General features: G+C 41.1%; 1 protein-coding gene across 2 annotated transcripts in view; it reads left to right on the top strand.

Moving 5' to 3' along the window:
• Positions 1-5,333: 5,333 nt before the first annotated feature.
• chst15 (carbohydrate sulfotransferase 15) overlaps positions 5,334-15,075 on the top strand; it is a 29,035-nt gene continuing 19,293 nt past the window's right edge. Inside the window, exon 1 of one of the 2 annotated variants that reach the window (XM_008314587.3) lies at positions 5,334-5,686. Coding sequence is in view for 1 of the 2 variants with exons in the window: in XM_025057551.1 (XP_024913319.1) it covers positions 6,474-6,484 (11 nt within the window). In the remaining variant the exon portion in view is untranslated. Of the gene's footprint in view, positions 5,687-5,763; positions 6,485-15,075 lie in introns of those variants that run through there. The other variant, XM_025057551.1, reaches the window with a different exon arrangement.

The raw sequence follows: 15,075 nt of genomic DNA, 5'->3' as shown, positions 1-15,075 counted from the left end.
TGTTGGTGAAGGCAGAGGAGTGACTCCACTGAAAATATCCCCTATTTACTGCCTTGTTGTCATTGGTCCTCAGTAAAACACAGGATAAAAATGTCAATGAAGCAGGGGAGATGAAGTGAGATGAGGTAAACAACGTCAAACAAAGAGGTTACGATTTACATCGAGTGACGAAAATACTAAACCCTTCACATAGACTTCATGTACTGTATTCAATAATAATAAGAGTAGCAATAAAAGTCACAAAATGTATTTTGCCAATCAAAGGAAAGCAATATACATTTATGCGTAGTGGCACAACAATATAAATATGACTTTGATCACAGCAGAAATATCATTTATTTCGACCAGTAACAATTTCTTACTCTGAAAGTTCTGACTGAATTTACAGGATTAGATTCATCCAAAATAATACACGACTACCATATTTTATACGTTGCACCATTAGCTGAATATCGCAAATATGTAATAAAGCGTTTGCAATGACCCTAGCACCCAAGAGAGTCTATAACCTTAAAAAAAACAAACAAGTAAAATATGTGTATTTGTTCATTAAAGATTTAAAGGGTAATAACTACATGTTTGGATATTTGTTGGTTTAATCCTAACGAACAGGAAGGTGTGACAGGGCAAATACCTGAAAAATACTAAGCTTGTATGACATTTGAATGATTTACTTTGCATGGACTGTAATAGGTCGAGCACATGATAGTGGTGTAGCTGGGACAACAAACATAAACCTTTAGACCTGAAGCTTCCAAAACAATTTCATGGTCTAGAGATATCTGGCTTTGAGAGAAAATATAATGCAGTAGTATTTGGAAAAATGTGGCCAAATCTGACCACTGACATTTTGGTCCTCATTAGCTTCACTGCTGCCTTTGACCACAGTGGGAGGTAATGTAGAAAGATGGAACAGTGGTGGACAGTTGTGTGGTAAATGAATCATCAGCATCCACAAAAGCTGAAAAAAGAAAGTTTAAAGAATGCCACGGCTCCGACTGTTCTAAAAAAACTCAAACCAAACAAACAAATAAAGGTCACGTTTTCATTTTTCACCAGACATTATACTGTCTTCTTTTAACTCCTAGAGTGTGTGTACATCTGTGCAATCCTGTAGACAACATGTGTGCTGTTATGAGAAAGAGGTCACGACCCTGTCTGGAAAATGATTTATGGTACTGTATCTTGTCCACCCTTGAGACCAGGCCGCAGTTTGTCTCCACAGACACAAAACCTACAAAAATCCTTGAGAGAAAAACCAAACAACAACAACAACAAAAAAGAGCCAGAAAACAGAGCCATGTGAGTTACTTTGAGTTTTGATTATAATAGTTTCCCTTTTCCTTTCAATGACTCCTGGACGGCAGCCTTGTCCACAAATACCACAGTGTACTCATACTACTGAGCACTGCAACAGAGATATTACATTTTTTTTCCAATTCCTTCACTGATGTATAAAGAGCTGCCTCCGAAGCAGAGAGCTATGACACAGCTGATAGAGTGTGGCAGCTTCGATCGAAGGCCTCCATTTGCTAAAGTGCTGATGCAGCACAGTTCTGTGCGTGCGCAGGTACTGATGTCACCATGTGAACCAATAAGTCAGACCAGATTACGGCTGATTAACACACGCAATAATGTTTTCCATCTCTATCTCAACTTGTGATCTCATTCCCTGTAGATATTTTCACTGTAGTTCCAGGGGTTAAAAGTCTGATGTTAGTGGCTTTTTACTTTAAATAATATTTCTTCTTTATCTTTATTTTCAGGGAAAATGGATGTATAAAGAAATACTGGTAAACTTTTACATCTGCATCCACTGTTCTCTTCTTGTATTTTGTTTTCCAACTTGTATTTTGTTGGCAGCGTTAAATATTTATTATATTTTGTCGATAATTTGGCACGCTCTACCATCGATATTGCCAAGAAAGGCCAACTAAACAACCGGCCGAGGCCACAGCGGCTCTAAAAACACAGTGAAAAAGTAAAGAAAATAAAAAGATTTGGCGCTGATGAAAGGTCAGTAACACATAGCCTGCAGAGGTAGAGAGAAGCTACAGTAGAAACAGCAGTGAAAACAGCAAAGTTTTTTGTTTTTTTTTAAGCTGAACACAGTGTTAGTTATCATGATGCAGTTTCTTTAGAAACATTATATTTGCCTCTTTTCTAGGACAATAATCTTACATTTCCCACCAGGGAACGCCGCTTGTTGGCATCCACATTTACAGGAGCATCGTCCATAAGTGTTATCAGATGAGGGAAAGGGTATTTTCTCCAGTAATGCTACAGCCAAAGCTTTTGATTAACCTTTATACTGGACTACAGTGTTGCTCAACAGCCTTTAGAAATGTCATTAGGTCAACTGTGATCACAGCTGAGTCCTATTAGACACAATGTGGAAAATAACCACACGGGGACAGCTGCCTCAGCTGCTGCAAGTTCAAAACCAGCCTTAACAACAAACACGTTTGCAGAGAAAATAGACAAAATAGAGACACGTTAGCCTTTTTTTCAATGGAAACGGTGAATCACTATGAAGTCACTCTTCGTTCCTTTTTCTTAGGAATTCCCAACATGATTTTATCAGACTTGTTTTCCATCCCCACTCGCCGTCTAACATGTCTAAAAGCCATTAGTTTCCACTTGTTTGCCCTGCAGGGTTTAAAAAAATGTTTTAACAGTTACCTCATTATGCAAAAAAGTGAACACAGTAATAGAAATTGACAGTTCGTTTGTAACGCCGAAAAAATGGGGGGGAGAGGAAATGTCTTGTTCAGCTCAGCCCTCATTTGGGAAGGAAATATTTTCCCCCAGTAATCCAGAGGAGTTGGAAACAAAACATCACAGATCCAGGGATAAATGTGATCTCTGTCCTCCCCCCGCCGCACGATGACTATAAATAAATGCTGCATATTTTTTTTTTATATCATTGGAATACTTAAAGAGTTATTTTGACCCACAACACTGGGATTTTTTACTTAACTCACAGGCTGGTTATACGGCAGGGGTTAATAGTGACTAAAGGAGCGAGGGAAAGACATGACTGGATGAGATGCGAATTCCGTCCAAATATTTGTCGGTTTCGTATTCTGTAATTGGCCTAAAGGTGAATGAAACATTGCTCCACACTCATACCACTCCTCGCACCGCCTTAGTGTGATGGAATTCAAACTTATAAGCTCAGAAAAGGAGAGGAAACAAACATGGTTCTGTTCATTTCATCAGTTTTTCTTTTCTTTTCAGTCATTTCCACTGGGTTTTAACAGAGACAGGCTGTTTGCTCTCAGCCATGTCTCACTGCAGATATGTGGCAGGCTGCAGGCTGAGTGACTCATCAGCTCTGAAGCACTCGCTGAAGACACAACCGATCATTACACAATCACTTCATCATTAGGGCTGTCCGTTAGAGGGAAATGGTCTTACGGTCAAAATGCGCTGGGATCATCCAGGATTGAGAAAGATGAGTTCAAACTGTGGTACGATGAAATTAACGAGGCCAGATTGTAATGCAACAAAAGAAGGAGAAGAAGAAGAAGAAGGAGGAGGAGGGGAAGTGCAGACAGCAGGGAATGGTGGGAGCTTTTTAAACCAGAATGTGAAAAACCACATCGATAACAACAGGTGAGTTGGTGGACGTGACCTTTGCTGACCTGTCTGGAGGCAGAAACCAACAAATGATGCCATACATATGAAAATCTGTGATGACTCAACTGTGGCAGATTGTTGTGTCTCTGTGGGGAAATCTTTACTACCAACAGCTGTGCAGGGTTTGGGCTGTGTCCCTGCCAATCACCTTCAGTGTCCTTCATTAATCAACCAATCATGACATTTCATTTATTTCCACGGGTTAATTCTTTGTATGATACACGTGATCCAAACACAGCGCCTCTCTTCAGCTGCTGAATTTTGACTGGTTACAGAGTGTCCCTGCCATTTGGAAAAGTTTTGCTGAACGCAGAGCATGGAGCTTCAATTTTCTTCTCTCCAGGGGGAGATAAAGGATAGTTTGAATGTTCTGGTATGTGGGTAATTTGTAGTTTACCATAAAACTAACCTTGGCTAAAACTTTTCCCCCCTCAGCCAGCTCATGATTTTAATCAAGAGCAGGCTACGGTGACGTTACCCTGCACTGGACACTAGGCTGTGAAAATGATCTCAAAATGTGAATTTTGACATAAAAATTATATAATTTTTTTCAGTGTTAACATGACATGGGCTCTGTGTTAGCTATTGGTAAAGAAGAACAATAAGAAGTGGATAATTAAGACAATTTAAAAATATTATATTTAGTATTTTGAATATTAATTTTAATTTTAATACTCAATTTTTTAAAACTAATTTTCTTTCATAAACTTCCCCCTCAATCCACCTCCCCTTATGGTTTTTATTCTGTCTTGTTTTTAGACTCTGACTCTGTCTTCACTTCCACCATTAAGACACCATCTTGAGGCTTATGCTGCGATCATGAGTTTGGATCTCGTCTCAACTGCCCTGTATTCTAATACACAGTGACATTGTGCCCAACTGTTTATACAGTATGTGTCGCTACCAATTTCACAGTGCGTCTCCGTCCTCAGAAGGACTGAGAGAAAAAAGAACGGAATAAAGGGAAAGACAAGGAGAAAAAAAAACAAAACCTCTTCTTGCACTTTAGTAAAAATATTACACTTTAAACAGTTTGTGTTACTGCAGTTGTTGTCTCTAAGCCTGTGTTCATGCATGATTAACACTGTGGTCTAATTCCCTAAATTAGCTCTGAATTGGACCTTTTTATGTACAGATTTATGTTTTGACTACACAGTGTAGGAGTGTTTGGGCCAAAAGTTAAAAAGAGAATTCAATTCTTCAATGTTAAACACTGTTATATAGCAAAACAGATGGTGATTAGTACAAAAAGGATAATTATTTACATCATTACTTTATCTTTTTTTTTATACTGTGATCATGTGACTTCAAATGTATTCAGTCTACATTCATGCCCACTTTTAACAATTTATCATTTTCTATGGACAACTACATAAGAACGAGAGAGACAGAGGTCAGGTTGAGAGACAGAGGTCATTTGGAGAAAGAGAGAGAGAGAGAGAGAGAGAAAGGAGACAGAGGTCAGATTGACAGGTTGAGTGGTTGAGAGAGAGAGAGAGAGAGATATGGGGACTAGGGAGGTGAGAGGGTGAGACAGAAAGAGTGAGAAGAAAGAAAGAGAGACAGACCAACCAGTAGAGAGAAAGAGAAAGAGAGAGAGAGGGAGAGAGAGAGACAAAGAGGCAGAGAAAAACTCATACGAACACAGACAGAGAAAAAGAGACGCACGCAGACACACACATACAGAGAGAGAGAGCGGTAGGGAGGGAGAGCGGGTGAGCGAGCCAGAGAGAGAGAGAGAGAGAGAGAGAGAGAGAGAGAGATACTGACCCTCAGTTCACGTCTGGAGACTGGAGGGATACGCAGCAGTTGTCACAGCGCAAACTTGTTCCAATTTAAATCTACAGTGGATTAAAAAACTACAGCAAAAAAATATAAAACATAAATGTGAAAAACCCTGCAGAACTATCACTATCACACGGATCATCAGATCTAAGTCATCCACTGAAAAGTGACCGGGATGGAAACATCAGAGCGGGCGGAAAGAAGTTGTCGGACCCGGGTGGTGATGTGAGCGCTGCCGGCATCGCGTACCAAATTCATGGTAGGTTAAGTTTAATGTGAGTTTAATGTTTTATGTGGCATTAGTTGCGTGTTTGCTGCGTGAAGCGTGATTCCCGTTCGTGCAGATCACTCTCCTCTTTCTTCTTCTTCCCTCCGGTCTGTGTGCGTGTGCGTGGGGCTGGAGTTCATGCCCCCGGGTTTTTAAGCTGCCGTGACCAAGTCTGTGGAGCGAGTGGGTGAAAAAATTAAAAAGTTTTTGTTTGATTTGACTGTGCTGACTGTGTGAGAGTGTGTGTGCTGAGGCGCAGACGTCGCCGACATAACGGGCTCCTTTCAGCGGAGCGGCTCCCGCTGACCGTACACAGATGAATGGCTCTCTATCATCTCACTGTGGAGTCGACTCAGTTTCACTGCGTGTTTTAATGGGAGACAGCCCTGTTTGTGACACACACACACACACACACACAGTCTATTCACATCACGGTTAACGCGGGGATCACGGTCAGAGGATGTGAGAGAAGGGGGACCCGATGACGTCGCTATCAACCTCACGAAGGGATTGCATTTCCTCTGAAGTACACGTAGAATCGCATATTACTGCGTTGTCGACGCCACCGTGGGCACAAATGTGCAGCTTTCATTCACCAGACGAACAGCGCAGTTGGGGTTCTTGTAGCGTGAGAGCCAAAACAAAAGGATCCCCCGCTGGCCAATGGGAGCAGAGGGAGGCTGAGGAGGGATGGTGTGGTCCTCTCCTCTCTTTGTCCAACACCTGAGACACCACATCGATCACACACCGGTGCGAGGCAGATGTGACTGCGGCCAGAATGACAAAAAGGTCTGCCTTCATCCTCTATTTGGGATGAAAAATTTTGTCTGACAATTTTGTTTATTTATTTATTTTTAAATCAGGCTCTAACTTAGTTTAGTCACATGGTGTGTTTTTTTTTAAAGGAAAACTTGTGCTGCAAACGACAGCAAAAGGTGGTCCCGGCTGCTGCACCCAGGGTCAGCTATTACTGGGTTTGTCTTATCAGGCAGGAATATGAAAATATAACGTTTTCTGACATTGTTATTACTGCCTTTATTTCATACATATCTGGTGACGCATAGAAGGAAATTACACCTGTCTTTGCTGCACTTGGCTGTAATTTCTTTTGCCCACTGAAAATGGCAGTTTTGAACAATTTTAGTGTTTAAAAAACAAAGTTTGGTTTTGGAAGGTTGTGAAAGAAGTGCTGTAAATGTGTTTTACTGTCTGGGGGAATGACAAATCAAGTCTTAAAGACTCTGATGAAGTCTAAATGGACAGATGGCTGGTTTGGATCTAACCAAACAGAGACATGGAACAAACAAACAAAAAGCCTGAAAAGCCCTGCTTAGAGGAACATTAGCAAAATGTAACAACTAGTTTGTTAACCTGATATGACATGTACATGCTGTGTGAACGCACTGCGTGAATTGTTTGCCTGTGAGTTGGCATTCGGTGTGTGTGGGAAGCTGAGACGTAGGTGTCGGTAATGTGGCAGGGATCCTCTTTCCAATGGCAAGATATTATTATGCAGAGAGTAGGATGAATGATTAGAATGATTTAAATGCCACGGCTGGGTGTAATGTACACAGGCAGCCCGCTCTGAGCTCACTCCATCTCCCCGGCTTCACGTTTGTGCGGAGTGACGGAGGCACGCTGATGAATTACCCCGTGTGTGACAGGTTGAGTTATAATATTTCCAGCTGATTGTGCTTGATTAAGATGCGGCAGTAACCCGCGCCTTTATATTGGGCTGATTAAGTATTCATTTAAAAGAACTTAGAGTAAATAAACTGTGAATCATGCTGACATACATCATCAAATCTGCATGTGAACTGCTGCTTTGTGGGAGCAGTCAAAATGAGACTGAACTCTGGGTGAATTACACTCTCAGTTGTGACGGCGGGTTTTTTTCTCAGACAGGCTTTGATTATTCCATCTTAGCAGGAAGTGCAGCTGTTTAACTATCGGTTTTCATGAGTGATTACAGTGATAAAGGCTCTTCCGGTAGTTAACCAGCTGCAGGCTCTTAATTTTTGATACAAAGACAAAAAGGAAAGGCTTTGTAATTGAGATTTCGCTTGGTAATTCCTCAAGTGAAGGGTTTTCAGTGTGAATGCCCCATTTTCCTGCAGCTTTATCATGGAAAGGAGGAAGAGGAGCACTGGCAGCATCCTCACGTCAGCCTAGTCTGACCAAAGAGCTAAAGTTTGGATGCACTGATTGAAGGCTTTTTTTTTTTGCAATTTTGTCTTCTTATGGTGTGAGACTATCTTTGTGACATTTGTAAAAAATCGACAGTTTCTTTCTCACGTGGAAGATAATGGGAAAATTAGGACGTCGATTTGTGTCTAAACATGATTTTAGATACATTTTCAATGCGGTTACAACCCCCTCTGCAGACCTCACCAGAGCTAATGACCAGGCTCGCTTCACACTACAGGTCTTGTTGAACAATTCCGTCAATTTGACCATTTCCCCATAAACTGGAGAGCCTTCGCTCTCTTCACGACTGCTCACCACAGTTCTTTCTCACTAATCAAATTATTGAGTAATTAAATCCAATATGGGTCACATGTGGGCAAAAGAGATGGATTTGGGCCACATTGGTTTGCAGTGCAGTGAACGGCCACGAAGTTCAGCCAGTCATTAAGGTACTGTTTTTCACTCACTCGCTGATTCTGGCCTTGCTCTAATAACTCTAAGGACATTCTTTCTTCTTCTTTGGGGTGCATCCCTTTTTTTTCTTTTTTTTTACAGCCTGAAGCAGTCGTCTGTGTTTCTCAAATGAAGCATTTGACCTCACTTTCAGGGGTCTTTTATTTTAGTCACTGCCTAAGGAAGCCCAGTGTCAAGTGTGCACCAGGGGCCACTGTGTGCAGCCTGACTCCTGTCCTGTGGACATCCTGTGGGGCACGGTGCACACAGATGGCTCCTAAAAACCTACGTGAACACAGGAGCCCTCGGCACAGATTCATGCAACCTTTGGAAGAATGCTGCTATATTTCGCACATAAGGTTTTTTATTTTTAATAATTTATTTGAATTATTAATTAATTAATTAATTATAAATGAATGCCCATTAGGTGAAAGAACTGCACAGGCTCCAAAATGTGTGTAAAAAGGCTGACCAACACAACAATACTACTGTAGTAGTAACAGGAAACTACTCCCTCAACAATAAATGGCTTAATTTAAACATCTGTTTTGACTGCATGTGTCTCTCAGCTACCTGTTCAAAAATTTAAAGAATGATATTCTCCTGCACAAATAGATCAAACAATAAAAAAGATTGAATTTGCTTGAATTTCCTAGTTTTTAAGTACAAAGTAACAGTAGTAGTAACAATTCAGGCAATACTCGCTGTAGATGCAGTAGGCCAAAACCAGATAATTTGGAAATTGGAAAAACAACAGTTATACTGTAAGCAGCCAGAACGAATAAATCAAATATTCGTCAATCCTTGGAGAAAACATCGTTCTGTCTAAAGGGGGAGCCTGGGTTTAATTGGACCTTCCAAGATGACAATGATCCAAACGGAAATCTCAAAGGCAGCCGAGGCCTGCCAGTAGGAGGAGTCCAGGGGAATTCTAGAATATTTGTGGGATGCAGGCAATTGCACATGAGACCTGAACTCTGGTGTTGCACCACAGCAGCTCCTGACAGCCAACAAGATTATTTCCATAAAAAAACTTCCAGCCTAACATATATATTTTTGTTTTTACCATTGTAATTGGTGAAGCTATTTGTAGCATTACTTTGGAGCGAGATTTCCGAAAGTGACCTCGTTTGAGGTGAGAGGGTTTACATTTAAAGAAAAATTAAATTGCTGCCTAGGGCTGTTGTGCTACGCTAAATTTGTTGTTGTTTTGCGTGTCTCCTTTGAAAAGCAGTGCTTACAGCAGTCCTGTCTTTTACTCCAAATTAAATTAGTCGTGCCGACTCTTCAGCTGTAGCTGTTTCCATATTTAGTCAGCTCAGTAGACATATGCTCAGCTCTGCTGCAGTGTTGCTGTATGAAGCACTAAGTCCTATCTAGACGGCAGTGTCATCGTCGTATGTATGAGTTCAGTATTTCTCTGCTTCTTTAACAACAACATCTCCTAAACATAGAGATTTTTTTTAAAGATAAAAGACTGAATATTCTGCTACCGGGTCAGTTAATGTGAACCATCCTTCCCTGTTTTGGTCAAGTATTAAAAACGATATCCAGCAGATGAAACAAATAATGTTCAACAGACACTTTGTGGCTTTTCCTTGGAACTTACATGGAAAGAAGACCTTGCTCCACTTTGACTAAATGATCTATGCAGATGCTCCACTACGCACGAGGAGATGAGCTTTAAAAATAATGGTGCATGCAGGGCCCCAGTGATAGACTGATCCTCCATTAAAGTTATGGTATGTACTGTATTCCTGATGAGACAGTTAGATCAGTGGGCCTGTTTAATATAGCCTCAGAGGAGCAGGCACTGATCATTAGGATTGATGAGCTTCTTCTGATCCAGTCGACATGGCAGCGTGCATTAATCTGCGTTATCTTGTAAATGACTTGAATAGCTTCCCTCAGTATAGCATATGCCGTACTCGCGATGTTTAAACCACGGAACGCCGTACGCGCCGAGCTCGGCAGGAAAACATGAACGTGTGCCTCTGGGGAAAACTACACATCTAAATGTAACACGGTGAAATTAACATATCGTATAGGGAGCGGTGACATCGATGATGGATGTGGCAACACAGTAAGACCAACACAAAACACACGGCAGCTTTTTTTTTTCTTCACGTTTCAAGCACGAGTTCAGGTGTGGTGTGGTTTTACATTTTTTACATAGACCAATTTAATCCGTAACTCCAGTGCCTTTGTGTAATGTGCACATCACGCTGGGACTTTGAGCTGCTGAGTAAGAAGGTAAATTTGGCATCCCCGAGTTGCTGTGTGCCGCCGCCAAGTCGAGGGTCACTGCTTGTATTAATGACAGATGGGAACCAAACTGTCTTTTATTTCCCTCACCATCTGTACCCAGTTTGGTAAAACAGATGAAGTCTGGTGAATGAGAACAGCGCCCTCACGCAGCTACTAGTGGAAGATTGATGTGTGGAGGATTATGCAAAGACGTCTGCAGGATTATAAGTAAATAATAGCGCAATATCTCTTCATCTGTTAGACTTCTGACTGAATATTTCACAGATGCATTTACAGGGCTGGCAGGTTCAGGCTGACCTTTCACACCGTGTGGTTTGACACCCAGGTGGCGGTGGGAGCGAGGGGGAGACAGAATGTGAAGAGATGCTGTGTGAGCAAAAGGCAATTAACGTACTTTAAAACCATTAACGCCTCGTACCCAGAATTTGAGTCAACATTTATAAATCTCACTCTCGGGCCTCAGTGGTGAACTGATTGACTTGATATTTACTGCAAGATGAGTTCAAAACTGATTAAATAAAATAGAGAAACACCGAACTGGAGTGAAAAATCAGCTGAGGTTTATCACAGGGCCAACTAGCTGCAGAATGTTTCTCTGGGCAGGACTTTTCTTCTACAGATTTTAATGGCAACTTCTGCATGTTTTAATCTTTAAGAGGCGAACATTACAGTATTATTTTAAATTAAAGACTTTGTTTCTAAGCAGATAACTCTGCACAGAAGCTACAGTAAAACCTACCACGAAAACTCCAAATACTTTACTCACTACCTTTTTTTTTGAACCTACCACGAAAACTCAAAATACTTTGCTCACTACCTTTTTTGGTCAGGCAGTAGAAACAGTCGCAGGTAAGATTCTGTGTCCAAACACATGGCTTTAAAAAAAATCTAAATTTATGCCACCACTACTGCCACACTGTGATGGGGTTCATGTGCTGCCACAGATTCCTTAGGTTAAGAGTTAGTATTTTAGGTTTGGTTAGCATAAAGACCCAGTATTAGTGGTTGTGTGTGACTCCAGTATCTGCCTTCCAGATGTCACTCTAATGGACTTCAGCTCTGGCCAGGAGGGGCCTTAGCACTGTTCAGCATTGAAGAGACTGTATGTGTTTATTCCACCTTTGCTTCTTTTGAATATGCTGTTTACAATGTGACAGAGCAGCTCTGTGGTTTTCTCAGTAAGCAGCCGACCACTGGTATTTTTTACGCTACTATCTCATCACTGAACCACCGACTTCTTCACACCCACTTTTAAATTGTGTAACTGTATTATGTGGATAGGGTTGTGATGCAAGTAAAAGCAGCAACGACGGCGCTCCCTAGCACTCCTTTGGTGCTTTAAGAGCTCCTGTAAACAAACAAACAAAAAAAAACTTGCACGCACTTGTCACTGGGCAGCGTGACCGCTGAAGTCCAAAGGTCAACATTCAGTTCCGTTTACCAGACTACCTTGAAATGTCCAGCCGGTACGTCAGACGCACCAATGAGACTGTTGACATTTTTCAGACCTTTTGGCAGCAGAAACACTCCTTCCAACCTGTCTGGGGAGGCGGGCTGTACAGAGTTAACGCAGATGTTATTTTTGTTTCTACAGCTATCATTTCACTGGTTTATTTCTGCAAAGTTAATTTGGCACTGGAGATCTGTACTTGTGCCAACGACTGTTCCCAGTGTGAACTTTAAGGTAGGAACGGGGGAACTCTGTTTTTTCCGGAGATAGATGTGTTGTTAAAGTAAAAGACGCTCTCTATCCGTCAAGATGATCCACAGGAGGTGTGACTGCAATTAACTCGACTTCTGGCATTACCACATACTTCCAGAGAATAACAAACAGCATTGGTGTATTTTCATAATTCATGTCAGTCCTGGCTCTTAAATAATACTGCAACTAATCCCTCACCGAGGAAACAGCAGCACAATGGCAGCGTAAACAATGAACATAGGCTGCATTCAGTCCTCTGTGTCAGAGAGAGACCTTTCTATTCTCACCCTTTATTAGGAGGAATTAACCTGCCTGCCTGTGTGTTAAAGCCTGCACTGTTTGTCCGAGCCTTTGTTATAATGACGTTGTCTGTATTATGCAGAATTGGGAAACTAAAGCGCAGCATCATTAAAAGACAAAACAAGGCCCAGTTAATGTTATGGATCCTCTGGGATGGCCCTGTCTGAGACTGTATGCATAAGGTGCGCTCATCCCACCTGGTAATGGCCCATGTCCTGCCAAATCACTTGTTTTCTCAGCTGTCACTGGCCAACACTAAATCAGTGCACGTATCCGCGTGTGGCAGGAGGCTCGACGCAAGTTGAGATAAAGATCCGAGTTTTAACAAGCTGTGAAACGGCCCAGTAAATCTACACACCTGCGGTAGAACAACACAGGAAATTAGAGGTCATTTAAGAAGCTGTTCCAGAAAAACTCTCAGCCTCTGGTGCCCATTTTTAAAGAAAGTGTATGAACTCTGTGCTTTAATTAATGTCAGAATTCTCCACAGCCTACGCCTCTCGCTTTAAGGGAGTAACTGCAGGAATTCTCTTATTTACAGCATTTTACAGGACAAGGTTTTTGTATTTTATTAGAAGTTTTTTATTTATTTAAATGGTGTAAACATTTAAATGCACCGGAGGCGGAGAGCGCTTGAAGTCATTTTGTTGTTATGCAAACAGAAATGATAATAAAGGCTATTTGATTTGATTAGTACTTTGAGCAAAATACGTACATACAGGGGTGTAGAATGACTAGGTCGAAGATAATTACTGTTCCTTCATGTGGACAAAAGAAGCACTGCAGCTGGTTTTCATTGATTACACCACCACAAGGATACTATGAGGGATACGCCCAGAAAAAGATCACTAAATGGAAGTACATTCAAGAGGCCTACACATGTACTGTATGTACATTGTACATGTATGTTGTGTTCAACTAAACGGGATTTACACAGAGTAAATGAATAGTAGTGAGTAGACTGACATTAGCAGATCAATATGTTTGTTTTAATATACTTTTTGTGATGTGGGATTTTTGTAATGTATTTACCATGGCTTAAACAGCGTTAACTAGTCACTTTTTAAAGTAAATGTTTCCCTTTCTGGAACCTTCTAAATGTTCTGTGGTTTCTGACCAAAAAACAAAAAACATGCCTCTGCGTGAACTCAGACAGATTACCCTGCTGGAACATTCCGTGGCTAAAGGGATGTTTACATTCTTATTGGAAGTATTACCAACTCCTCTCACCCCCAAGCCAGTCTGCTTCTTGTCCAGAAGGACTATTCACACAACAGTTCATTGCACTCTAGTTCACACACGGAGACTTCTTGCACAGACGATTGAAAAGAGAGAATGGTTAAAAGGAAAAATGCGTTGGTGAATATGTTTCTGAGTTGATAATTGGCCAGAACACAAAATTTAAAGACTTAAAAAACTAAAATTACACCTCCAGGCACAGAAGAAGCACTTTGTGCAACTTTTCTAAAAAAGAGAAATCACTAAAACATCCATTCCTCCCACACTGCAGAGGAGGACTGGGTTCTGGAATGACTAGTAGATTATGACTTCCTGTCCACATTGCAGTTCTTTTTTTCCCCTTCATCACTCAGCAGTCCCTTCGTTCTGTGTAGCGTCTAATGTTTCAGCCTAAACATCCTGACCTCTCTCAGCAAGATGAAGTAACATTTCACAACGAATAAGAAAAAACATCCAGTCCCAGAAACATGAGAAAACTCAGGAAGAATAACAAAAAAAACTAAACGGATGTGACAAGTTTCTGTTGTTTAAAGTCACAGAACTGACAGTTGGAAAAGGTAGAACTAAAACATTTGGTCTAACACAGAAGAACACAACCTGCTGTTTGTCAATACAGCCTCTGTCTGACAAATGGAACCTACAAAGCCCATATATCATAGCAGTGTTTACAGCACAACATGGTCATGACATCCCTAAAGCTGTGACGTGAGGTCAGGGGAGGCAGTGCCTCACCTGCCATCACGATAAAAAAGAAACAAACACATAAAATAAATATTAATATTTTACACTGATCTGTGTTAAAGATGTATTTTCAGTATGACTCTACACATTTTTGACATTTTATTGAGTAAAAAAACAATTTGAGTATTTTGCGATCAAATACAGGGCAGAGAGCTGTATCTGACTGTACGATCCAGTACAAACTGGGTCACATGACGCCTGCCAGTTTCAGTTCCATAAATGCAGATAAAGGTCAGCAGGGGAGGCAAACAGTACTCTGCCTCACCTCAAGGGTCGTGCGTGAACTGAAAGTCGACGCCAAGCTAACTGAACTTGATTAAAGTACCGGAATTTAAAGTTACTGAAAATAACTGCATTTTTTACTGAAGGTCAAAATTAAATTTGTGCTGCACTCATCTCTATACTTTAATTTGTTTACAGTAAATGTGAGTTGCTTAGACACAAGTATGTTCCTGGATGGATATGAAGCACAACCAGGTGATGCTGTTGG

This window comes from Cynoglossus semilaevis, chromosome 8 (assembly GCF_000523025.1).
Source record: "Cynoglossus semilaevis isolate Cse_v1.0 chromosome 8, Cse_v1.0, whole genome shotgun sequence".
Taxonomy (NCBI): domain Eukaryota; kingdom Metazoa; phylum Chordata; class Actinopteri; order Pleuronectiformes; family Cynoglossidae; genus Cynoglossus; species Cynoglossus semilaevis.
Note: the sequence above shows the minus strand (reverse complement) of the source record. Positions and strands in the feature narration are given on the sequence as shown.